The following is a 26074-nucleotide window of genomic DNA, read 5'->3' on the forward strand; positions in this document are numbered from 1 at the left end:
AAACGTGCCATCACCCACACACATGCACTCATACTCGTGCATTTACCCACGCTCACGTGCACTCCCACACGTGCCTTCACTCACATTCATGTGCACTTATTCATACGCTCACACGTGCACTTACCCACACTCATGCACACTCACCCACAATCATGTGCATACTCAAACCCACATGTGCACTTACCCACTCACTCAAATGTGCACTCACCCACATGTGCGCTCATTCACTCACATGTGCACACCTACCCACACTCGTGCATACCCACATTCACACCCATATGCCCTCACCCACACTCAAATGTGCACTCACCCTCGTGTGCACTCGCACGTGCACTCATATGCACTTAGCCACTCGTGCACTCACGTGTGCACTCGTGAACTCACCCACTTGTGCATTCACGTGCACATTTACCCACATGTGCATGCTCACCCACACTCAAATGTGCACTCACCCACACACATTTACACGTGTGCTTATTCACACACGTGCACACACCCACACTCACGCACATGCGTACTCACCCAGGTGCCCACTCACCCAGGTGCACTCACCCACTCACATGTGCACTCACATGTGGACACACCCACTCACATCATTCATACTCGCATGTGCACACACATGCAGTCACATGTGCATACTCAGATATACTAGCACACACTTGTGTGCACACATGCTCACCCATACTCGTGCTCATGCTTCCACAATATACTCATCTGTGCACACTCACCTTGCGCACACATGCGCACAGTCTTGCACACTAACACATGCTCAAAGTCATGGCCTGCTCCTGTAAAGACCTAATAGTCCCCTCTCTGTCCTCAATCTGGGCCCGCAGGACCCCCTTCCTCCTGCAGTCAGTCCCCCTGCCTCCTCTTGCCCTGATGACCTTTCTGACCAGCTTCCCTCCCTCCTGGCCTCCAGGCCACTAAGGTGTGACATGCTCAGTATCTGTGTGATAAGGTGAAGGTGGGGAGAGGGCTGAATTGGGGGAGAGAGCATGGAAGTGCCTGGAAAAGACAGGGAGAAGGTGGGGGCAGGGGATGGTCATGGCAGGAAAACGCGACGGCCCTGGGATGGCATGTCCCAGAGCAGCGGATACGTGGGTGGGTGAGAGATGCTGGGTCCGTGGCTCCGCCTAACCCTGGCCCTCCCATCATCTATTCTGTGCCTCAGTTTCCTCATCCGTGAAACAGCAACAGCACCTCCTCCTCCAGGAGCTGATGCGAGGATCACGTGGGGGACACACACGAGCCTGGCACAACACAGGACATCAGCCAGTACACTTCAGCCACCACCACCCTTCCTGCCGAGGTGCTGCAGGGACAGAGGCGGGAAAGGCCAGGAGCCCCGAGAGGGGAAGGAGGCAGCCGTGGCACAGTGCATCTCAGAGCCCCACCAGTGAGGGGCTGGGTGGAGTGAGACAGAGGCTGCTGGAGGACAGTGGCTATGATGCCAGACAGGAAGCAACCTCAACCGGGCGTGAAACTGAGGGCTGCTCCAGCCCCGGGGCGACTTTCCATAACAGGGTTCTGTAACACAAAGGCCCAGGGTGGGGCGGTGCTTGCCCCAGGGAATCACCACGTTTCCATAGCAGGTGACTTTCTACCAACTGACTAGGCCCGTGTTTGGGAACGGAAACCAAGTGACTTATCTATTTCTGTCACATCACACACCAGCAGCGGGGCATCCCCCACCTGCCACAGCGCCTGCAGGCAGGGCCCCGCACCACCTTTCTGGAAGGGCTCGCTGGCCACCCAAAGACCCCTCTGTTGGCTTCTATGCCCCCATCACTTGGGCTCAAGGAGGCAGGAACATCCTGAGTCCGAGATGCAGGGTAAGTAAAGGCAGTGGCTGTGGACTTCACCACCTGACGGGAGCACGTGCAGACTGCCTTCGCAGAGGCCCCACTACTGGATTTAACAGAACACCTGCTGGGGCTGGAGAAGCCAGGGAAGCTCGCGAAGGGCGTGACCTTTCACGCAGCCACGGAACACCTGGGGAACATCCCCATCCCCCTCCTCTTAAACACGGAACTTCCTATGAGACAGAAGCAAAGCCAACAAGGCCCCGGGGGGCAAAATTACAAGCCTGCGTGGCCACCTCCTTTATCATGAAGATTTTATATACTTTGCAAGGCTTAATTAGCTTTGTAAAAGTTTAGCTTCTTTATCTTACATATTCTGTAAATCCAATTATCTTTTTGTTTATTATTTATTTTTGAGACAGAGTCTCACTCTGTCACCCAGGCTAGAGTGCAGTGGCATGGTCTTGGCTCACTGCAACCTCTACCTCCCAGGTTCAAGAGATTCTCCTACCTCAGCCTCCCAAGTAGCTGAGATTATGGGCACCTGCCACCATGCCCGGCTAATTTTTTTGTATTTTTAGTCGAGACGGGATTTTACCATGTTGGCCAGGCTGGTTTTGAACTCCTGACTTCAAGTGATCTGCCTGCCTCGGCCTCCCAAAGTACTAGGATTACAGGTGTGGGCCACCGTGCCTGGCCCTCAAATGATTTTTTTAAACAGAATATTTAAAAGAAAAAAACAGGGCCGGGTGCAGTGGCTCATGCCTGTAATCCCAGCACTTTGGGAGGCCGATGGGGGGCGGATCACAAGGTCAGGTGATTGAGACCATCCTGGCTAACACGGTGAAACCCCATCTCTACTAAAAAAAAAAAAAAAAAATACAAAAATACAAAAAAATTAGCCGGGCATGGTCGTGGTTACCTGTAGTCCCAGCTACTCGGGAGGCTGATGCAGGAGAATGGCGTGAACCCAGGAGGCGGAGCTTGCAGTGAGCTGAGATCGCGCCACTGCACTCCAGCCTGGGCGACAGAGAGAGACTCCATCTCAAAAAAAAAAAAAAAAAGAAAGAAAGAGAAAAAGAAACAAAAATGGCTCATAGTCCCATGACCCAGATAACTGCTATATTATTTTTTTAAATACAAAGAACTCAAGTGCATGTAAGAAGGCACAGAAGGGCATAAAAGGAACACGAAATCCACCTCACTTTGCATCCTTCTTCCCATTGGTATCCACCTTTGCCATAAGGGCTGCGATGATGCCTCCTGCACTGTACGTCTGGCCTCTGCAATGCCACCTCCTGGCTCTTGCCACCAATGGTCCATGTCTCTACCCTAGACGCTGGGCTTGGCCACATGACCTGGGCAACAGGACATCAGGGCACAAGGACACGAGAGAAGGCCTGGAAAGCACTGTGTACTGGGACTCGTCCTCTCTGGCTGCTAGGAACCCCCTGCCACCAGGTGAACAGCCAGGGTAGCCTGCTAGAAGATGAGAGGCCCCAGCTGCCATGGCTAAGGGCCAGGTCATATGAGTGAGGACTTCACAGAGCCCTGGCTGAATTGCATAGACCAGAAGAACCAGCAGCCAAACCACTGCATCACGAGGAATAATAAATATCTGATTAAGACTCCATGCTGGCCAGGCGCGTGTGGCTCACGCCTGTAATCTCAACACTTTGAGGAGGCCGAGGCGGGCAGATCATCTGAGGTCAGGAGTTCGAGACCAGCCTCAACATGGAGAAACTGCGTCTCTACTAAAAATAAAAAATTAGCTGGGCATGGTGGTGTATGCGTGTAATCCCAGCTACTTGGGAGGCTGAGGCAGGAGAATTGCTTGAACCTGGGAGGCGGAGGTTGCGGTGAGCCAAGATTGCACCATTTCACTCCAGCCTGGGCAACAAGAGCGAAACTTTTTTTTTTTTTTTTTTTTTTTTTTTTTTTCCATGCTTTAGGCAGTTTATGACCCTGAAAAAGCTATCTAATGAGCACTATTAACAAGTTTGGGCCGGGTGCGGTGGCTCACGCCTATAATCCCAGCACTTTGGGAGGCCGAGGCAGGTGGATCACCTGAGGTGAGGAGTTCGAGACCAGCCTGGCCAACATGGTGAAACCCCGTGTCTACTAAAAATACAAAAATTAGCCAGGCGTGGTGGTGGGCACTTGTAATCCCAGCTACTCGGGAGGCTGAGGCAGGAGAATCACTTGAACCCGGGAGGTGGAGGTTGCAGCGAGCCGAGATCGCGCCAGCCTGCGTGACAGAGTGAGACTCCACCTCAAAACAAACAAACAAAAAAAAACACAAGTTTGTTGTTTTGGAGAGCATAGGGTTACCCTTCAGAAAAACATGTATATACCAGCAGACATTTTAAATCTTAAAAAACATTTTTTTTAAGACAAGAGTCTCACTCTTTCGCCCAGGTTGGAGTGCAGTGGTACAATCATGGCTCACAGCAGCCTCGACCTTCCAGGCCCCAAATGATCCTCCCACCTCAGCCTCCCAAGTAGCTGGGACCACAGGCACATGCACCACACACCCAGCTAATTTTTTTTTTTTTTTACTTTGTATTTTGAAGAGATGTATTCTCCCTATGTTGCCCAGGCTGATCTTCAACTCCTGGGCTCAAGCAATCCTCCCATCTCAGCCTCCCAAAGTGCTGGGGTAACAGGTGTGAGCCACCACGCCTGGCCTAAAAGTTATTTTGATGAAACTTTCTATTTTGAGACAATTTTAGATGTACATGCAATTGTAAAAAATACAGAGAGATCTCATGTACCCCTTACAGTTTCCATCCATGGAAACACCCTGCAAAAAGATAGTATAATATCAAACCCAGGTACAGACACTGACACAGTCGACACAGAATGTTCCATCACTGCAAGGACCCTGCCTGTGTCCTGTCATAGCCACACCCACTTCCCTCCTGTCCCCAGCCCAATCCCAGGCAACCACTACTCTGTTTTCCATTGTTATTTTGTCATATGAACAATGTCATAAATGCCAGATGCAGTGGCTTATGCCTGTAATCCCAACACTTTCGGAGCCTGAGATGGGTGGATTACTTGAGGTCAGGAGTTCGAGACCAGCCTGACCAACATGGTGAAACCTCTTCTCTACTAAAAATACAAAATTAGCCAAGCGTGGTGGCGCGTGCCTGTAATCTCAGCTACCTGGGAGCCTGAGGCAGGAGAATCACTTGAACCCAGGATGTGGAGGTTGCAGTGAGCCGAGATCGTGCCACTGCACTCCAGCCTGGGATACAAGGCAAAACTCTGTCTAAAAAACAAACAAAAAAACACAATGTCATACAAACGGAATCACATAGTATGGTCCCTTTGGGGGTTGCCTTTTCCCACTCAGCAGAGTGAGAAGTTGTTCGGTGCTAAGAAGTATTCCCTGTTCCATGGTACGGATATACCAGTTTAACCATTCACCCAGTGATGGCCATCTGGGCTGTTTCCCATTTGGGGATATTATGAAAAGCTGCTGTACCACTTGTGTGCAGGTTTCTGCGTCAACATGAATCACATCTATATTCATGAGGAACAGTGGTCTGTGGTTTTGTTTAGTCCGTCTTAATCTGGTATTGGAATCAGGGTAATGCTTCATGAACTGAACTGGGAAGTGCTCTCTATTTTCTGGAAGAGACGTTGCAGAATTGATGTAATTCTTTAAATATTTGTTAGAATTCTCTTGTGAAGCCATCTGGGCCTGGAGATTTCCTTTTTGGGAATGTTAAACTACAAATTCTATTTCCTCAATAGTTATACAGCCATTCAAAGGACTGACTTCATCTTGGTTGAGTTGTAGTAGTTTGTGTTTTTTGAGGAGTTTGTCCGTGCATCTGGGTTTTAAATATACACGTGTAGAGTTCTTTTTATTATTCCCTTATTACCCCTTTTAATGTCTACAAAGCCTATTTCATTCCTGATATTGGCAATTTGTCTTCTCTTTTCCTTATCAGTCATGCTAGAAGTTTATCCCTCTCTTTGAAAAGATTTTGTTCATCTTAAAGAATCGGCTCTTTGTTTCATTGATTTTCTCTGTTGTTTTGCTGTTTCAATTTCACTGACTGCTGCTCTTATCTTTATTATTTTCTTCTTTCTGCTGGCTTTGGGTTTCTTTTGTTCTTATTCTAGGTTCTTGAAGCAGAAGCTCAGATTATTGATTTGAAACATCCCCCTTTTCTAATGTAGGTATTTAGTGCTATACATTTCCTTCTCAGCACTGCTTTAGCTGCAGCCCACAGCTTTTGATATTTTGGATTTTTATTCCCTTTAAATTTGTTTTAAAAACCTTCCTTTTTCCCTTCCTCCCTTCTTTTTTGAGTAATGAAATATTTCGGTCAAGTCTCTATGCAGACCCATCTCCAACTGCTGGAGTCAGCTGGTACCATCAGGGCTGAGTGAGGCAGAGCAGCAAGGCTGGGGAGGGGACAGCTGGGAAGGGGGCAGCCGGGGAGGGGGCTGAGTGAAGCTGTGGCCTGGTGGGGTTGGAAGGTTGTTTAAATAATGGAAGGTTGAGAAAAATCTGTAACTATACTGAGGAAAATGAGAACAAGGTTTCTAACTGATAAAGAGTTACACATATAGAAGAAGAAAAACAACAAGAACGAACTCTAACTCTGCTTGGACTGCTGTAACAAAATACCAGAGGCTGGGCGGCTTGTAAACAACACACATCTGTTTCTCACAGTTCTGGAGGCTGCGAGTCCAAAATCAAGGTGCTGGTAGATTCAACGTCTGGCGAGGGTCTGCCGCCTGGTTCCTAGACCACACCTTCTTGCCACACCCTCACATGACAGAAGGGGTGAGGGGCGGTCTTGGGGCTCTTTTATAAGGACATTCATTCTACTCGTGGGAGACCCTGATCACCTCCCAAAGGCTCCACTTCCTAATACTATCACCTTGGGGGTGAGGATTTCAATATAGGAATTTGGGGGTGCTATGGCCTGAAGTGTCCCCCAAAGTTCACATGTTGAAACTTCATGGCCAATGGGATGGTATCAAGAGATGGGCCCTTGAGGAGGTGGTAAAGTCATGAGGGTGGGCCCCTCAAGGATGGGATAAGGGCCTCAATAAAAGGGCCCACGGGAGTGGGTCCACTGTCTTGCATTCTTCCGCCATGTGAGGACGCCTGGCTGCTGCCATTTATGAGGAATGGGCCTTCGCCAGGCCCCAAACCTGCAGGTGCTCAGGCTTCCAGCCTCCAGTTCTCAGAGAAATCAATCTCGGTGGTGTGTAAGTTTCCAGCCTCGGGTGTTCTGTTACCAAGCAGCACAAATGGGCTGGGACGGCATCAGGGGGACGTGAATGTGCAGAGCAAATGCAGCAGTGTTGCAGTGAAGTTCATGGCTTCCAATAGGGAGTGATAGAAAAATAGGAAAAAAAAACCAATATGAAGTGTGTGTGCGTGTATGTATGTACACACACACACCTACACAGACGTCTATGTCCTAGCTCTGCCCAGTAAGAGAGACTGGGAGTGAGACACCCCAAAGCAATGAGCACACCAAGCACCCAGATCTGGATTTCTAAATGCCACCCTCCACTAAAAGAACCAGGCTCGGCCAGGTGCAGTGGCTTACGCCTGTAATCCTAACTCTTTGGGAGGCCAAGGCAGGGAGATCACTTGAGGTCAGGAGTTCGAAAACAACCTGGCCAACATAGTGAAACTCCAATCTCTACTAAAAGTACAAAAATTAACCGGGTGTGGTGGTGAGCACCTGTAATCCCAGCTACTCAGGAGGCTGAGGCAGGAGAATTGCTTGAACCTGGGAGGCAGAGGTTGCAGTGAGCCAAGACAGCGACAAAGGCACCTGGGCGACAGGGCGGACTCCATCTCAAAAGTAAAATAAAATAAAATACACCCTACAACTAGGGCTTTTAAAATCTAGTAACAAGATCCTGGGAGCTCCTCCCCTCATGGCTGCATAGAACCTCACTGCACTGTTGGTAACGGCTGTATGACGTTCCACTGTCGGAGGACCTGACTGCACAGAACCCCACTGCACTGTTGGCAATGGTTGTATGACGTTCCACTGTTGGAGGACCTGACTGCACAGAACCCCACTGCACTGTTGGCAATGGCCGTATGACGTTCCGCTGTCGGAGGACCTGACTGCACAGAACCCCTCTGCACTATTGGCAATGGCTGTATGACATTCTGCTGTCGGAGGACCTTATATTCTATTAAATACCTTCCGAGTTCGTTTCTGTAAGTTGGATTCTGTGCATGTAGTTGGCACTTAACTAACATGGAAGGGAGAGAAGGAGGGAGGGAAAAGGAAGGCCACATGGCCTCACCCAGTGGACCACAACTGTCTAACCATGGCAGATCTGTAGAGCCCAGAAAGGGTCCCAGCAAAAAACCTCACCCTGACGCAAATGTCTAGGTGGAAGCCCTCAAGTTTTTAGAACATGTGCAGAAACGGAGAAGCTCCCCCGACCCCAGGGGTGCTCTGGGGGCACATCTCTCACTCTCCTTGGGACTCCGGGGTTTAATGTGCAGCACAGACCCAAGAGGTTTTGAATGACCTGACAAGCAACAGGTGAGCAATCCCTAATGACAGCAGGACCTAGGGGTCATCTCAAGGTCATGGAACTCAAAGCACTTAGATCCTCTGCTCAACAGAAGCAGAGGCTGGTCCTCCGGTTTGTTGCAGCCGGACCTCATGCTGTCTTTATAAAAGCACTTTCCGCAGCGCGCCAAGGACAGCCTCGCGCCATCTGAGAATCACCAGAACCAGAGGAAGCCAAATTGCCGAGGCAGGGTCCCAAGGACTCCAGCAGCCAGCTCAGGCGTGGGGCTTCACACCGCGTGTGGTCTAGCCACACGTGGCCAGCGTGGCGATCGCGACCAGCACAGCACCGTCCCCGGCCAGGTGACGGATGCCGAGTGCCCCTTGGAGACCACCTGCCGCCCACGTACAGGCTGCTGCCTCAAGCCCCGGCCCAGGGTCTCACATCTCCATCTGAAGCTACCAGGACTCCCTCTAGCTGAGCTCCCGTCTCACTAGCCCAGTGATTCTCATCCAGGGCATGACCTCAGGGGCCTGACAACGATGAAGACCTCTTGGTTGTCAAAACTGGGTTAGGGGAACAGCTGGAGTCTAGTGACCAGAGGTCAGGAATGCTGCCCAGAACAGGCCTCACAATGAAGGATCATCGTCCCCACGGGGTAGCAGCGCTCAGGTGGGAAATCCTGATGTGGCTGCTCACCGCCTCCCACATCTGCTTCATGCGGGATCTCCCAGCAGCTCCGGACCTCCTGGCGCCCCTCACCTCACTGCCTCACCACACAGCTCACTCACGGGTCCCCAGCGGGCCACACTGCCTGGTGTTCATGTCAGACACTACCTCCCCTGCATGTCCCTGCCTCCACAGCTGGCCAGATTGTACTCCAGGCTCTGGGCAGGCTCAGCTGGCTTTGGAAGACGCCTGGGCCAGGCGGGCATGAGCCACTCTTGCTTCCCCAGGGCCCTTTTAAACATTTTGCTGGCACATCTGTGTCCCCGACCCTGCCAGGAGCTCCTGGAGCAAGGTGGGGTCTAAACGTGATCCCCGCAGGCAGCCTCAGAGAAGCAGAGTCAGGGAATGACCGCTCAGTGCAGCCCCGAGGGTCCCTGTCCTTCCAGACGGCCCCTCCCCAGCACAGTCTGTGGGGAACAATCTTCTCCCCACACCTCCCAAACACCCAGGATGCCCAGGGCCATGGGGGAGCAGCAAACACTTAAACGTAACGAGGGCAAAACCCGATTCTCAAGTGGGAAGAACGTTTTCCGCCAGGCACGTTCACCCTTTTGGAAGTTGTGGTGGAAACCAGCCTTGGGGGAAAACACAAACAAACAAACAAAAAACCAGCCTTGGGTGAAGCAATGATTGAAAATGCTCCACTGGGCCCCAAACCTCCCGGCGTGGCTGTGCGAGTGGGGGCTGTGTTGTTTCACCTGTGCCTGGCGGAGCTCCACACAATGTCCAAGTGCCTGCCTTTGAAAAGACCTTCCTGGAAAAATGTCCGACTCCAATGCACTCTTTAGTTTTGCTGAAGGTGAATTAGACCAATAAACCTTCTCGTCTAAAATGTCATCAAGCAGAAAGGAAAAATAAACAGACTCTTCCTGCTCCCTGCCTGGGAGGGTTCCCTACCCCATGGCTTCTGGTGGCTTTGGCCAGTGGGGCGCCAGATGGGAAGATAGAGTGAGGGAGGGGAGGGGTGTCAGGAGGGTCCCAGGCTGGCTGTGCCCCTCCTGGGTGGTCCGCGGCCCTCTCCTGTGGCTTCTGACCATGACCCCTTCTTCCTGGGCTCCAATCTGCCATTTCCCTTGATGCTTTAGGACTAAGGGCCGTCGCAGCTCTGCTGGCACTGCCTCCAGCCCTGGGTCCCACACCGCCCCTCATGGATGCCCCACGCCCTGCCCAGCCCTTTGTAAATAACCCTTCCAGGGCTGGTCCCACTGGAGCACCCCATCTGCTTCCTGTGGGGACCCTGACTGCTCTACCAGCCTGGCAGCTCCCAGGCCCTGTGCACTGGCAGGTGGGGGAAGGCTCCCCACAGGTTGCACGTGGACGCAGCGCAGGAGGCCACTGTGACAGGCAACACCCAGGAGGTCATGCTCAGACCTAAAATGCAGGTGGCCCATGCCTCAGAGACACAGCCGCTCTGGAGGGCGGGGGACAGAGAACGAGACGGGAGAGAGGAGGGCGGGCAGCGGCGCGGCCCCCCACCAACGCTTCCACCCTCACCAGACAGTTGTATGCTGAATTTTTTCAAATATGTTTTCTTAATCATCCCCAAAAATACAAAAACCAAAACCAGCGAGGTGGCACAGCAGGTGAACGGAGCGTGCTGGGGAAAGGACACAGCTGGGCCGGGGGTATGACCGTCCGCATCAGCCAAGGCAGGCGGGGACGCGTGTGCAGGGGGGGTTCCCTCGGCCGTGTCACCCACTGCACTCGAGACAACCCTTGTAGCCCCAGCCCTAAGCCCCTCTCAACTGGTCATGGCCCTGGACACAACTCATCATCCAGCCCCAACGCCTCCTCCCCGTGGGGGTCCCCTCCCACCCTGAGCCTGTCCTCTTCCCCAAAACCTTCCCTGGTGGCCTAAGGTCACCCCCAAGGTGGCTGCCGGAGGACGGGACCAGAGGTGACATTGGAGACAAAGTGGAGGCCCAGAGAGGAGAGGAACCAGTCCCCAGAAGATTGTCTTCCTGACCTCAAGCTGGCCCCCACCACCCCTCCAGGCCCCCACACTGCTCACAACCTGACTGGTCCTGCCCCTGGCTCAGGCGCACTCCAGAGGAGGCCTCTGCACCTGGGTTTGTCAGAGCTGCCACTCGGAGACTAAGTCACGGAGCAGCGGTGCTGTCTCCTTCTCGGGCTGATGCTCATAATCTCTGCTAACACATTCCTAGTGTGTGGCCCCCGTCAGACCTCCTAATGGATGCCTAAAGACACAGTAAAAACTGGTTGGTTTCCTCCATCAAATAACCTCAGGCAAGAGAGAGAAGCATCTAGCGCTCGCAGGAAAGGCCTAATCCTGCACAGGGGGCTGTGCTCAGGCACCGCTGAAAGGACCCAGCCCTAGACACGGAAGCCATGGATCCCGGTAATCCACCGTCCTCTGTTTATCGTCTTACGTGAGGCCCCTCTCCTCCGAGACAGTGCAGGTGGCATCCTGCATGGGGACTTTGTTCCTCTGAGCACCCGGAAGGGGGTGGTGGCAGGCGGGCCCCAGTGAACACTGTGTTCAGAGCCAGGGTGGGGCATGCACAGAGGTGACCGCAGCGGCGTCCTGGCTGCGAGTCCCTCCGCAACTGCAGACACACTGTTGCTTCTGCTGTAGGCAGATGATGATTGTGGAGTGTCGGGCACTGATGGACAGACCAAGGCTGACTCAACCACCCCCTGCCCACCCCCTCCCCAGCAAAAAACGTTCATCCCTGGACTTGGTTTTCTGATACGCGCAGGAAGGAAAATGCGCCACCTATGCCCTATGCTTCCCTGAGGATGGGGCACGGTCTCCAGGGTCCCCTGTGGCCCAGCCCTTGGGAGGCACCACCCCAGGGGGCATCGAGCTCTGGTGTCCAGCCCCAGCTGACTGGAAGGGCACAACAGAAAGGATCACGGGGTCAGAGTAGGCAGCGCCAGGCAGCAGGACGCAACGGCCACCCGCGCAGCTCGCCCAGGTGGACGCACTTCACACTGGCTAGCACCGCCCCACACAGCCACAGGACCGCACCATATCAAGAAAAGACTCGGTCTTTGAAATGGACAATGGCAGCAAATAAATCCACGTCTGTGAGGGCTACCCTCTTACTCTTGCTCAGCCCTGAACCCCTCACCCCACCAGCCCCTGCACCTCTGTCAAGCACATGGTTCTCCAAACATCAGCCAGGCCCCACTAGGGGTGACATTCAATGTGCGGCAGGCCAGACCCTGCCCAGACACCTGCCAGCCTTCTCTCAATATCCCCCCAAACCCCGAGCAAGCACTCGGCTCCCAAACCTCACCAGCACCTCCCATCTGCCCTCCTCCCAAATGAGACTCAAGCTCCACCTGCCCTGGGCTGGCACTGATGGGACAGAGGACAAAAACCATGGTCTCTGTGCAGGTGACCACTCCTTGGAGTCTGTGTGGCATGCCTGAGAGATGATGGGATACTCAAGGTAGATGTGAGGGCGGGCCAGGGAGGCGGAGGGATGCCGGTGGCCAGCACGGAAAGGAGAGTGACAGCCAATGGAGGCGGCACTGCGACCTCAGGCCCAGTGGCTGGACCCCAACTGCTGGCGAGTCACAGCCAGGCACAGTGGCTGTGAAAGAAAAAAGATGCTATCTCCATAGAAGGACTGGCTCGATTCTCCCGGAGGACAGAGGAGCGCTCGTCTGCCGACCAAGCTTAGGCCCCGGCCTTGTGGAAGTCTGGGAAGTGGGGCGCGGCCGGGCTCCAGGAGGGGCCGGTAAGACCCACGCAGACCCACAAGCAAGCGGGGGCACACCCTGGAGCTTCCCAAGAAGAGAAAAGGGGTTTGCAAAATCACAGCCGTGGAAAGCACAGCATTTTGATGCAAAAAACAACGTGTTTCCTTACAAGCCAACGAACAGCAAAATAAAGTGAAACCAAAACCACCCAGCCTTCACGGCACTTCCTTGGAGAGTGTTCTGGCTCTCCAGTTACATCCAGGTAGAGTGGACGATTTTGGCTACAGAGCCGTGTATGAACAGCCCGGAATTTCAGCCACTAGTAAAGACTCTGGCCAAGGTGGCTGCAAATGAATAAGCCCTTTCTGTGCACCCCCCACCCACCCACCGCAGGAGATCTCCAGGATCCCTGTGTCCCTCCCCGACCCAGAGCTCCAGGTGGGACTATGACCCCAGCACAGGGCTCAGGTGTATTAACACAGACCCTCCACAAATGTGCATTTCCTAAACCACTTTTTCCAATAGCACATTTAAAAAAAAATTCAGAGCACAAATGTCTTCAGACAGAAAATCTACCAGGTCACCTTTTTTCCTTCCTTTTTTTTTTAGATGGAATTTCGCTCTGTTACCCAGGCTGGAATACAGTGGCACGATCTCGGCTCACTGTAACTTCCGCCTCCCAGGCTCAAGTGATTCTCCTGCCTCAGCCTCCTGAGTAGCTGGGATTACAGGCACCCGCCACCATGCCCGGCTAATTTTTTAATTTTTGTATTTTTGGTAGAGACAGGGTTTCACCACGTTGGCCAACCTGGTCTTGAACTCCTGACCTCAGGTAATCCACCTGCCTCGGCCTCTCAAAGTGCTGGGATTACAGGCGTGAGCCCCCGCGCCTCTCCCCAGGGCACCTTCTTGAGCCGCCCTGGGGCCAGGGGGAAATGGTGGGGCCCATCTTACCTTGTTATAGTACTGCACCTGCACAGAGTGCCACCGCCCGTCACTCACACCACTGGGAACCTTCGGTGCCACGGTCGTTGTTGTCTCACCTGCATGGTGGGAGGGAGACCCAGAGAGAAAGCAGAGGTTGGCAGGGCCTACTGGGGACCGAGGATTGGGCTGTGAGGCATCAGGGGGAGACAGGTGCACATGGCCACGTCCTCCCTCCCCTCCCCACGGCACCATGGTGGGAGGTACCCACCACTCCATCCACTTTCTTTTCTGGTTACAAAAGTAATTCTTGTTCCTCTTTTCTGGTTTTGTTTGTTTCGAGATGGAGTCTTACTCTGTTGCCCAGGCTGGAGTGCAGTGACACCATCTCGGCTCACTGCCACCTCCACCTCCTGGGTTCAAGAGATTCTTCTGCCTCAGCCTCCTGAGTAGCTGGGATTATAGGCACCCACCACCATGCCCTGCTAATTTTTGTATTTTTAGTAGAGACAGGGTTTCACCATGTTGGCTAGTCTGGTCTCGAACTCCTGACCTCGTGATCTGCCTGCCTTGGCCTCCCAAAGTGCTGGGATAACGGGCATGAGCCACCGCGCCTGGCCTTGTTCCTCTTTTCTAAATATGAAAAAACGTAAACACGGAAAACCCATCTGTCTGTACCAGCAGCAGTCACACCTACACCGCACCAAGAGTCAAACCCTTTTTCCTATGCATTGCATCAATGTAGACAAAATCATCAAAACCAATTCCCCTTTAGGTCACTTAATCAAATAAATGTCATCTCAGGCTTTTAACAACTCTTAAACCACATAACACATCCCACTGTGAGGTCCTGGACGCATCTCTTGTGCATCTCTGCTTCGGGGTGCCTGTCATTTCCACCCCTTGAGCTCCTGCTGGAGTGGGGCAGGTGAGTCCCTTCAAGGATTCTGGGGCATAACCCTGAGTCAGCAGCAGCTGGGAGGAAGGAGCTTCATGGGCACCAAAGGACAGATGCGGTGGGTACCAGGTCCCGGGCAGGGAATGCCGTCTCCAGGGAATCAGCAGGAGTTCTGGAAACAGGGAAGTGGGAGACACAGGCCAGGGGAATAGCCTAATCCCACCTCACAGAGCCTGGGGGGCTGTGGCCACCTTTCCCATGGTGGTTGGCTGCTGTTACAGGTGCTTCCCTTTCTTTATTGCGTATGGAAAACCAAGCTCCATCCTCCACCATCACGCACACGTCATTCAACACGGGCCACAGTTCTAGAGACAGAAGCACCTCTGAGCCATCTTGGTGAACTTCCAGGTGAAGGAGGAGATGGCAGAATTCACTCCTAAAAGTCAAGTGTGCCAGGCTGAGCCTGGTGGCTCACACCTGTAATCCCAGCACTTTGGGAGGCCAAGATGGGCGGATCACTTGAGGTCAGGAGTTTAAGACCAGCCTGGCCAACACGGTGAAACCCTGTTTCTACTAAAAATACAAAAATTAGCCGGGCATGGTGAAACATGCCTGTATTCCCAGCTACTTGAGAGGCTGAGGCATGAGAATCGCTTGAACCTGGGAGGTGGGGGTCGCAGTGAGCCGATATTGCACCACTGCACTCCAGCCTGGGTGAAAGAGTGAGACTTTGTCTCAAAACAAGAACAAAAACAAAAAAAAAGTCATGTGTGCCAGAAAAACACAGATATACCTGTTGGCAGTCTGGAGAAATGTTCTTTTCTAACAACTGCAGTATCATGTTTAATGGCCTTGTCGATATATATATATTTTTTAAAGAGACAGGGTCTCCCTATATTGCCCAGGCTGGTCTTGAACTTCTGGGGCCAAGCAATCTGCCTGCCTTGGCCTCTCAAAAGTGCTAGGATTACAGGCATGAGCCACCTTGCCTGGCTAGCCTTGTCAAAAAAAAAAAAAAAAAAAAAATTTTTTTTTTTTTTTTTTTTTTTGAGATGGAGTCTCACTCTGTCACCCAGGCTGGAGTGCAATGGCATGATCTCAGCTTACTGCAACCTCCACCTCCCAGGTTCAAGGGATTCTCCTGCCTCAGCCTCCTGAGCAGCTGGGATTACAGGCATGTGCCACCGCGCCCGGTTAAGTTTTGTGTTTTCAGTAGAGATGCGGTTTCACCACGTTGGCCAGGCTGGTCTCTAACTCCTGACCTCAGGTGATCTGCCCGCCTCAGCCTCCCAAAGTGCTGGGGATTACAGGCATGAGCCACCACACCCAGCCGGCATTGATATTTTTAATCTAGAGATGTACCACAATTTAATGATTCCTTGCTTTCTGAAAACATGAACCAGATCGTCCACATTTCCAGCACTATAAATAACACTGTTATGAACATCTTTTTATTATTATTATTTTTTGAGACAGAGTCTCACTCTGTCACCAGGCTGGGGTGCAGTGGCGCGATCTCAGCTCACTGCACCCTCTGCTTCCCGGGTTCAAGTAATTCTCCTGCCTCAGCCTCCTGAGTAGCTGAGATTATAGGTGTGCACCACCACGCCCAGCTACTTTTTGTATTTTTAGTACAGATGGGGTTTCACCACGTTGGTCAGGCTGGTCTCGATCTCGTGACCTCGTGATTCACCCAACTTGGCCTCCCAAAGTGCTGGGATTACAGGCGTGAGCCACCACGCCCAGCCTGTTATGAACATCTTTGTGTACTCTGGATTTCTTCAATAAGACAGGTTCCTAGCCTACAATTGAGGGATGAAAGGGTAAGCAGCTTGGAGGCGCTGCACAGGGCGAGGGTCGTTTTAACCCACAAAGTATCTGAATTGCTCAGAGCTGCCCTTCCTAGGGAGAAGGCCCCACCTGCAGAGAAGGTGAGCTGCACCTGCTCGTCCACGATCTCCAGGGCGATGAAGTCGTGCTTCTCGTTGAAGCGGCCGTTGTAGAGCAGCAAGCCGTTCCTTTCTTGGGTGGCAAACCTGCGGAACCAAGCACAGGCACGTCACAGGATGAAGACCCCAGGGTCCAAAGCCTGCCTAGGAATGACAAGTCCAGCCAGAGGAGGGCAAGCGCATGGGGCTACGATTCAGGAAAGCATGGTGTCAGGCATGCATCCTTCTCATAGGAGCAGACAGCCCATCAAGCTTGACAAGCAGTGTTCTTTCCTGGAAGCAGCAAACCAGAATCCATGGGGAATCTGGTTACTACGGCCTGTAGAATGCAAAAAATATCCCATTTGCACAACATGCTACAAGTATGACCAGCGGCCAGGACACCTGTTACAGATGTGTTTGGACAAAGCACGTGCTGTACATTTTCTGCTGCTGTGAACAGATCCCGTGTGCGCCAGGGCATGGGGACCTGGTACCTTCCCAGGCGGGGATGATGCTGTGGAAGGACCCCTCTTAGGGCCTCTCCCCGCTCCCCGCGGCACTCAGCCACAATAGCATCTTTTGGCTCCCACACACAGGTCAAAAAGACCCCAGGGCCTTTGCACCAGCTGCCCCCATGCCAGAAACAATCTTCCCAGGCTTTGCAGATCGCTCAGGGTCAACCCAGCTGTACTTGCCCTGACTCATCTTACTCTACGTTGCTCTCACCTCCCATCAGCCTATGGCATCACTCAGTTAATTTCTGAAATCATGCTGCTGACTCATTGGTTTATAAGAACGTAAGGAACCACAGCACTCATTCCCTGCTGCACTCCAGAGCCCAAAGAGGATCTGGTCCCTATCAGTGCTTAATATGCGCTATCTGAAAAAATGAAAGGAAGAGGCATGAATAGACGCCTGAACTTGAACAGGCCTGTCAGAACTTGGAGCACGCAGAGCAAAAAACCACCCGCTCTGGCAGGAGATCATCAAATTCTCAGAAATCCTTCTCCCACCCAGGGGCCCGGGCAGGGGGTCTTCAGACCCAAATCACCACAACACCTCCCCCCGCTCCCTGGTTTCAGAGAACTTGGCAAACCTCCTGAGTGCGCTTGGGACTGGCTTCTGAGCTAGCCGGGTGTCTCCACTATTAGAGATCCGCGGCAGGAACTCCTTTTGACTTGAGGTTGGTTTATCCATTTTCCTGCGGCAGGATTTGGCCTGAGCCAGCCTGGAGCATCTGACCTCAGCCTTTTTTCTTGAGTTAAAATTGATGGTTTCGGCTGGCTGGTGGCTCACGCCTGTAATCCCAGCACTGTGGGAGGCCGAGGTGAGTGGATCACCCGAGGTCAGGTTGACCAGCCTGGCCAACATGGTGAAACCCCGTCTCTACTAAAAATACGAAAATTAGCCGGGCATGGTGGTGGGCACCTGTAACCCCAGCTACTCAGGAGGTTGAGGCAGGAGAATTGCTTGAACCTGGGAGGCGGAAGTTGCAGTGAGCCGAGATCATACCGCCACTGCACTCCAGCCTAGCAACGAAGCGAGATTCCGTCTCAAAAAACAAAACAAACAAACAAAAAAAACTGATGGTTCCCAACTGTCCCCCGAACCCCCTCTATTTAGAATGCCAGCAAGAACTGATGACAAACACAAAGAAAAATACCCACACAGCACACTGATGCTTGGGCAGGGAATGAGCAGGGAGAAGGGATCTTAATGACGATGGGACCAACTCAGTGCAGGCTTGTTTCCCGAGACTCAGCCCCTGGGTCACACCTGATTGCCTTTGGTAGGTTTCACTTCCGTGCGGTTCCCTTTAGACCCAGGTGGGGGCTGGTGGGCGGTGTCAGTGTCAAACAGTCCTGCATGGCTCCCCTGGCAAGCACACATACACCGCTGGCGATGGAGCAATAAAGAAGGGACCCAAAGCCGAGGGGAGGGTTGGAACAATGCAAGCAAAAAGAAGAAAGGCCAGAAAACAGAAACCAAGGCCCAGAGACGGGGGCTGGGAAGGAGGAGGAAAGAATAAAGAGCTGGGGGAATGAGAGGCAGCTGGGAACGGAGCCCGGAGCCCACTTGGGAGCCTGGACACTTGGCAAAGAGAAACTAGAAAGAGGAGAAGGGGCTATGAAAGCACCCATCTGAAACAAAAGCAGCTACGCGCCCCCCAACCCGGCCCCTCACAGTGGCTCTCAGAGGTTCAAGAGCCCTCACCGCTCCCAAAGTGTAACTGCCCTGGAAGCTTGGGGAGGCACCTTATGATTTTACTTTTAAAGGTATTCCCTACAAAACCCTCGGTGATTTAGTGTCAGCTCTGATTGTTTAGCCACCGTCACGGTGATTTAGTGTGAGCTCTGATTGTTTAGCCACCGTCACACATAAGGGAAACTGTTCATAATTGTCCAGTGCAATAATCTCAGAAATACAGAATCTGACAAGCAGCAGCGTAACATTCCCTTGTGCAGACATTTAATTAAACATTATCGGAGGTGGAGAGGAGAGTGGTGGTCACCAGAGGCTGGGGAGGGAGCAGGGAAGGGGCTGAAGTGGGTTAAGGGGTACAAACAAAGACACAGAAGGAATAAGTTCTTGTGTGTTTTTTTTAGATGGAGTCTCGCTCTGTTGCCCAGGTTGGAGTGCAGTGGCACAATCTCAGCTCACTGCAACCTCCACCGTCTGGTTCAAGCAGTTCTCTTGTCTCAGCCTCCTGAGTAGCTGGGATTACAGGCGTAAACCACCGCATCCAGCTAATTTTTGTATTTTTAGTAGAGACGGGGTCTCGCCATGTTGACCAGGTTGGTCTCAAACTCCCAACCTCAGGTGATCCACCCGCCTCAGCCTCCCAAAGTGCTGGGATTACAGGCGTGAGCCACCGCGCCCGGCCTGGAGCTACTCAACTATCAAAGGCCACACACGGAGGACACCGACGTCGCGATCTAGAGGGATGGGGTGCACGGAGAAGCTCGCCCCTTTCCTAAAGAGACCCATGTGGCGCGGCGGGACGCACACTCACGTGAGGGAGATGGTGAAGTGGAAGCGCTGTCTCAGGCCCCGGAAGGTGACAAAGGACCGGGGCGGGAAGCTCCTGGTGGTCACCTCGCAGTAGGGCCTCTCGTACTCGCCGGGAGGACACACGCAGTGGAAGCCGCCAATGAGCAGGTTCACGCAGGTGCCCCCGTTCTTGCACACCCCGTTGGCACAGCGGCCTGAGCGGGCATCCACCTCACAGTGCTCTCCTGGGGGGCGAGAGGAAGATGCCAGAGAGAAGGTTACCGACCAGCCAGGGAAAAGCCTGTTGCAGACCCCGGACACACCCCAGCCACAGAGTCAGCTGCTGAAAGAAAACCCCACTGACTCCAGGTCAGGTCTGTGACATGAACAGAAACCCCCGAGTTCTCGAGGACTTGCCCAGAGCCGTGCCAGAGTCGGCTGCACCCAGCTCCTGGTGGGCGAGCTAAAGATGGTGGCCAGGGGGTTTCCAAAAAGTACTCTCTGGGGTCAAAGAAACGGCAGCAATGAGCCCTTCCCAGCCTCCAACCCCGTTCTGAGCACCGTGCAGGCTGAGCTGGACTCTTCCGAGGAGAACGCCTAGAAACAGACCAGAGGGCCTCAGGCCCCCTCCCCACACCTATGCCCGTGCAATAGCGGAACCCAGCAGAGCCTCGTCAGAGATTCGGAGCATGCTGTCATCACATGACCCAAAGGCCACCTTCTGAGCAGGCCGCCTGCCCTGACTGCCGTCCGCCCTCCCACCCCTCACACAGACCCCTTGCACTATCTGGCCACCCCTGGATTCCAACTCGGTTCTAATCTGGCCCATCTCGCCCACCAGCCTGTGAGCTCCTGAAGGGCAGGCACCACCCTACTCTGATGTCCTCCCCAGAGTTTAAACTCTTCTGTGACAGGAAGGTTCTGGAAGCTTTCCCAGAAAACCAGCTGGACAGCCCACAGCACACTGCCTCTCTCCCCATCCGCCCTCAGACCAGGAGCGCTCAGAACCTCTTCTGCTCTGAGGGTCTCAGTATGCGCCATGCTTCAACCCAGTTGTTCCTGGACTGGCCGCTGCATCCTCCGGCAGCCAGGTGTGTGGCTGGTGACACTCCCGCCCCCAGACGGGAATGGTGGCCTGCAACCCGCACAGCCCATGCTGCCCCCTCTGCCCCTACCACGTGGGGTGGACATTGGCCGGAGACCCCTCACAGACCTTTAGGGGCTTCCAATGACCAGAAAATTCCCAGCAACATTCTCTCCCAGTTACGGAATTTTAAATGAATGCATTTTAAAATTAAAGTATTACATTCACATACTAAACAAACAAAAAACACAGTGCAAAAAGTATGGTGTGGGCCGGGCATGGTGGCTCGTGCTTTTAATTCCAGCACTTTAGGAGGCCAAAGTGGACGGATCACCTGAGATCAGGAGTTTGAGACCAGCCTGGCCAACACAGGGAAACCCCATCTCTACCAAAAATACAAAAATTAGCTGGGTGTGGTGGCACACGCCTGTAATCCCAGCGACTTGGGAGGCTGAGGCAGGAGAATCGCTGGAACCTGGGAGGCAGAGGCTGCAGTGAGCTAGGACTGTACCACTATACTCCAGCCTGGGCAACAGAGAGAGACTCCATCTCAAATCTCAGTATTCCATCACAGGACCACGTCAAAACTTACATCACTCAATGTCCAATCGACAGGCATGTGGGCCATTTATAATTTTTTTTTATGGCAAGTGACTTTTCAGTAAACATTCTCCTATATAAACCTTGGCGTGCTTTAAGACTCTCTGGAGAAAATCCCTAACACTGCAGAGTCAAAGGTCACACACAAGTGACATTTTTTTTTGAGACAGAGTCTCACTCTGTCGCCCAGGCTGGAGTGCAGTGGTGTGATCTAGGCTCACTGCAACCTCCACCTCCCGGATCCGATCAATTAGCCACCACGCCCGGCTAAGTTTTGTATTTTTAGTAGAGACAGCGTTTCAACATGTTGGCCAGGCTGGTCTCAAGGGATCAACCCGCCTTGGCCTCCCAAAGTGCTGGGACTACAGGCATGAGCCACCACGCTCAGCCACAAGTGACATTTTGATGGATATTTCCAAACCGCCATCTCCAAAAGGCTGCACATACCCACTCCCACCAACGCAGATGATAGAATTTTGTTGTGTCTCTTCAACACTAGGTATGATCAATCTTTTTTTTTTTGAGATGGAGTCTTACTCTGTTATCCAGGCTGGAGTGCAGTGGTGCGATCTCGGCTCACTGCAAGCTCCGCCTCCCAGGTTCACGCCATTCTCCTGCCTCAGCCTCCTGAGTAGCTGGGACTACAGGCACCCGCCACCACGCTCAGCTAATTTTTTGTATTTTTAGTAGAGACGGGGTTTCACCGTGTTAGCCAGGATGGTCTCCATCTCCTGCCCTCGTGATCAGCCTGCCTTGGCTTCCCAAAGTGCTGGGATTACAGGCGTGAGCCACCACGCCTGGCCGGTATGATCAATCTTTAAAATATTTCGCATCTCTGACAAATGGATCTCAACGATGTTTTCATTTGCATTTATCTTTGATGAGGCCAGCATCTTTTCCTGTTTTATTGGCAATTGACACTCTCTTTCCTGGAAGTTGCCTGATCATTCCTGGGTTTGTCTTTCTGCTGGGTCGTTGGTCCGGCTCTTATTGTGTTACAGAAGCTCCTTGTAAATTATGAAAGGAACTATTCTGTCATTTTCATGGCAATTTCCCCGAACTTAATGTTTAACATTAGGTTTTATGTATTTGTAGCCCCACAGAAATTTTTTTGTCTCTATATGATCATATTTATCCATTTTTTTCCTTCATGGCTCTGGTCATCTTGGGTTGTTAAAAGACTGCTACAGGCCAGACGCAATGGCTCATGCCTGTAATCCCAGCACTTTGGGAGTGAGGTGGGTGGATGTCTTGAGGCCAGGAGTTGAAGACCAGCCTGACCAACAAGGTGAAACCCCGTCTCTACTAAAAATACAAAAATTAGCCAGGTGTGGTGGCGCGTGCCTGTAATCCCATGTACTCGGGAGGCTGAGGCAGGAGAGTTGCTTCAACCTGGGAGGCAGAGGTTGTAGTGAGCTGAGATCACACTACTGCACTCCGGCCTAGGTGACAGAGCGAGACTTCATTTCGGAAAAAAAAAAAAAAAAAAGAGAGGACTGCTACAAAGATGGAACTGGGGGGACATCCAATGTGAGGATGCTCAGTGCATGACCCAGCATACCCTTCAAACAGCAGCATCTTCCCCCAGCTCAGACCTCACTGGAGTCCCCAGAGTGGGATGGCTCCATGATGGGCCCCTTTGGACAGGCACCTGCAATGTCTCCCAAGAGGCCTCTCACCACGATCCAGACGGCCAGTGGGATTCACACAGCCGCTGCCATGCAGGGCAGCCTAATTTGATGCCAACTCAAACAGACAGAATGAAAACACATTTATGATGCCTCAGTCTGCTTGGGCTGCCATAATGAAGTATCACAGATCGGGGGCTTATACAACAGATACTTATTTCTCAGAGCTCTGGAGGTTGGAAGCCCAACATCACGCTTCCAGCTGAGGTGGCCTCTGTGGAGGTCTGTCTTTCTAGCTTGCAGACGGTGCCTTTTTGCCGCATAAGGGAGAGGACTGTGGTCTCTCTTCCTCTCCTTACAAGGACACTAGTCGCAGCCTGGGGGCCCCACCCCATGACCTCATCTAAACCTAATTACCTCCTAAAGGGCCCATCATGGGGCATAGGGCTTCAATGTAGAAATTTAGGAGGGCACAATTCTGTCCAGAGCAGATACGTATGAGACAACTGGCAATTTTAAAAGACTGGTGAACATTAAACTTTATTACCCATTTTTAAAAATAAATCACGATGGCTCATGCCTGTAATCTCAGCACTTGGGGAGGCTGAGGCGGGCGGATTACCAGAGGTCAAGAGTTCAAGACCAGCCTAACCAACATGGTGAAACCCCATCTCTACTAAAAATACAAAATTAGCTGGGCATGGTGGCACATAACTGTAATCCCAGCTACTCTGGAGGCAGGAGAATTGCTTAAACCCGGGGAGCGGAGGTTGCAGTGAGCCGAGATGGTGCCATTGCAATCCAGCCTGGGCAACAAGAGTGAAACTCCGTCTCAGGCAAACAACAAGAAAAAAAGAAATCAGGTGCTATCAAGAGTAGGTCCTGAGGTATACACCCCACCATTCCCCTCCAGGACGGAGCTCTGGGGTGTGGGTTGTTGATGGCTCACAGCTGAGACCCTGCACTCAGATTCCGCCTCCCGGCCCAGTTCCACTGCCCTCGCTGCGGCAGCCCCCATCCAGCAATGGGTCAGGGTGGACACAGTGACCATCAGACTGTCCAACGCAGGCCATCCCTGAGGGGCCATCCCAGCTCTGCAGCATGCTGTGGGGTGGCTGAGGCCTTGTACACCTGCAGAGCAGTCTGACCTCCCCTCTGCCCAGGCCAGGGCCCCTCACTGCCCCCAGCTGTGGCTCCTGAAGGCTCCGCCACACCTGCTGCCTCCTAAGCTGGGGCCTGGAGTCTGTTTCTCTTTTTTTTTTTTTTTTTTGAGACGGAGTCTCGCTCTGTCACCCAGGCTGGAGTGCAGTGGCGCAATCTCGGCTCACTGCAAGCTCCGCCTCCCGGGTTCATGCCATTCTCCTGCCTCAGCCTCTCCGAGTAGCTGGGACTACAGGGGCCTGCCACCACGCCCGGCTAATTTTTTGTATTTTTTAGTAGAGACGGGGTTTCCCTGTGGTCTGGATCTCCTGACCTCGTGATCCACCCGCCTCGGCCTCCCAAAGTGCTGAGATTACAAGCCTGAGCCACCGCGCCCGGCCTGGAGTCTGTTTCTCAGGGAGGCCAACCTCAGCTACGTGCTGATTTCAGTGAGTTCAGTCGTTTTAGGAAATCCTGTCAATCCTCCAAGGGAATGCTTCGAATGAGCTTTTGAAGAACAAATGAAACTGATTTATAATCAGCATAACAATCATCAGAGGTAAATGGTGCCTCTGAAGAATCTGAGTTCTCCCTCTGCTTCCCCCGTCGTCTCCCAGGGCGCCTGTAGTCGCAGCTACTCGGGAGGCTGAGGTAGGAGAATGGCGTGAACGCGGGAGACGGAGCTTGCAGTGAGCCGAGATCGCGCCACTGCACTCCAGCCTGGGGGACAGAGCGAGACTTGGTCTCTTAAGAAAAAAAAAAACAACAAAAAACAATGTCTAACTGGCTAAGCCAAGGTGACTCCAGATTCCAGTATAAGCCCTCTCGAGAACGAGGAGGGCTGAAATCGCTGACGTTTTGCTGAATGTCATGAGCATGCACAGCCTCCATGCCAGTCACCCCGAGGGCTCACAGGCACCAGAGCTGACGCTGGGTCAGAGCCAGGCACAGGCCAGGGGATGCTTTCCCCTCCACCCCAGGAGTCAGGGCAGGATCCCATCTGCCTGTTCTGCACTGGCAGGGGCTGCCCCCAGGGAAATGGGAACAGGGGTTTCCCACCCCACTCAAAGCAGACAGAGAAGAGCCAGCCCTAGACCCTCATCCAGGCTCCCAGCACCCGTGGAGGCTGTCTAACCTCCCTGCCACTCCCCGCTACAGGGGTCAGCCCACCACAGATGCTGCACCCCGCCGCCCTGCAGGTGGGCCATGTGCACACACACACCTGCACACACATTTGCACAATGCTTATAACCTCCCACATGTATTCACACATGCACTCACAACTTCCCATCTACCCATGTCCATACACACCTGTTCACATACACACACACATGCGTTGACACACCCTCACATACACCTCACATCCTGTCACAGGTGCATACCTGCACACCCACCCATACACATGCACTGACACACCCTCACATACACCTCACATCCTGTCACAGGTGCATACCTGCACACCCACCTGCACACTCACACATACACACGCACTGACACACCCTCACATACACCTCACATCTTGTCACAGGTGCATACCTGCACACCCACCTGCACACTCACATGGGCAAGTCAGTGCTCGTGGCTTCCTGGCCTTTGTAAATCCTGTGTGTTCATGGGAGGTGTGGCGCTTAAGGTATATTTCTCCTCCTTTGGACACTTCAAATTATCTTGTTTCTACTTTTAAAATATGTGACATTTGGGAGTGTTTGCTTTCCAAGTTCCAGCCAGTGGCGAAGCACAGCACACTCTGGAATAACAAAGCCACCAGGAGAGGCTGGGTGTACTCACCCTACTCACCCTGCGACGGCAAACAAAGGGCCTGTGGGGCCCAGCCCTGCCCTTCCCACAGCCGCCTCTGTCTGTCCCGGGTACTATGAACCCAGGCTGGGCCCGGAGCTCAGACTCACCCAGAGGAAAGTGAGGCCCAGGCCCATGACCTCCACGCAGCTTCCCGGTCCCACCCGCTCTGGGTCGGAACTCATTCTCCCCTCATCCGAGGGCTGGAAGACTCGGCTTCTCACCCCCAGCCAGGGATTTCCCCTAAAAGGCCCAGGAAAAGGTGGCCCAGCTCTGAGTGAAGACAGCGCTTTGTATCCGGAAGGTTTGAATTTGAACTCGCAGACTGGCATTCCTGCTTCCAATTTTGATTTCTA

The 26074-nt window shown here is 52.9% G+C and overlaps 1 protein-coding gene across 1 annotated transcript in view; it reads right to left on the minus strand.

Moving 5' to 3' along the window:
* CELSR1 (cadherin EGF LAG seven-pass G-type receptor 1) overlaps positions 1-26074 on the minus strand; it is a 181932-nt gene that overhangs the window by 64877 nt on the left and 90981 nt on the right. Inside the window, exons 7-9 of the mRNA XM_058431141.1 lie at positions 19492-19714; positions 16468-16583; positions 13680-13768 (exon numbers count right to left, since the gene is read on the minus strand). Coding sequence (XP_058287124.1) covers positions 13680-13768; positions 16468-16583; positions 19492-19714 — 428 coding nt within the window. The remainder of the gene's footprint in view (positions 1-13679; positions 13769-16467; positions 16584-19491; positions 19715-26074) is intronic.

Source organism: Hylobates moloch, unplaced genomic scaffold (assembly GCF_009828535.3).
Source record: "Hylobates moloch isolate HMO894 unplaced genomic scaffold, HMol_V3 SCAFFOLD_19, whole genome shotgun sequence".
NCBI lineage: Eukaryota > Metazoa > Chordata > Mammalia > Primates > Hylobatidae > Hylobates > Hylobates moloch.